We start from the raw sequence: 874 nt of genomic DNA on the forward strand, positions 1-874 counted from the left end.
ATATATACATATATATATATTTGTCTTGTTTTTATAAAGAAAGTAAAACAATAATAATTGAACACAAATCAAGATTCTAAAAATATTTAATAAGTAATAAACTTTGATTGTAACAAAAATTAGTCGTAATTAAAATAGTGAATTACAACCTTAGAAATTAACTCACCAGCTTGAACATGTTGAACGATTTAATATCGAGACTGCTACTCGAAGCGATGAAAGAAAAGGTTCTGCTTTCCGATTGAAAAAGCAAAAGCCTTTATAGCGCTTTGTCCGACCCCCAACTGACACATCGTCAAGGCCAACGGTACCTCTACCTCCTGGTTAACGAAAAACGAGCAGGGACTTAGCACCGCGCACAAACGGCGTCTTTTAGCGCAACTCTCTCTTTCTCTTACACGAGGAAGCACGACGAGCATCCTCAAGTGGCTGATTTCCTTTCAACATCAATGTTTTCGTCATTGATTCGCAACAATTCAACGATCTTCGATTAATGGCTAGCGAAACAACAATGTTATTAACAACTGCATTAATAACCTGCATCAATGCGTTGCTCAAATGCCTTTCCAAAAATAGCGAATTAATTATTCTATTTTTTCCATCTTCTTCTTAGATATTTTCACATAGATTATATTATCTCGAGAGATTATGTTTCGATAGCTTAACACATCTGATGAAGATTTTCCACCTTATCTTTCCATTTTGTCTTTCCTTTCGATTCTATCTTGATGTGTTAATTGGGGGTTAAAACGCGTGCTATTAACTTTCTGTGCATGTATATGTCGATCGAGAAATGTCGTTCTAAGAATATTATATATTATTCATAGTCATGTCTTGCGAGGACTTATGAGAATAAAATATATATATATATATA

At 33.9% G+C, this 874-nt stretch overlaps 1 protein-coding gene across 1 annotated transcript in view; it reads right to left on the reverse strand.

Annotated features, from left to right (window-relative positions):
- The window catches only part of LOC108685097 (angiomotin-like), a 6,627-nt gene extending 6,449 nt beyond the window's left edge, over nucleotides 1-178 (reverse strand). Inside the window, exon 1 of the mRNA XM_018189735.1 lies at nucleotides 167-178. Within this exon, the coding sequence (XP_018045224.1) occupies nucleotides 167-178 (12 nt within the window). The remainder of the gene's footprint in view (nucleotides 1-166) is intronic.
- Nucleotides 179-874: the final 696 nt, after the last annotated feature.

This window comes from Atta colombica, unplaced genomic scaffold (genome assembly GCF_001594045.1).
Source record: "Atta colombica isolate Treedump-2 unplaced genomic scaffold, Acol1.0 scaffold146, whole genome shotgun sequence".
Taxonomy (NCBI): Eukaryota; Metazoa; Arthropoda; class Insecta; order Hymenoptera; family Formicidae; genus Atta; species Atta colombica.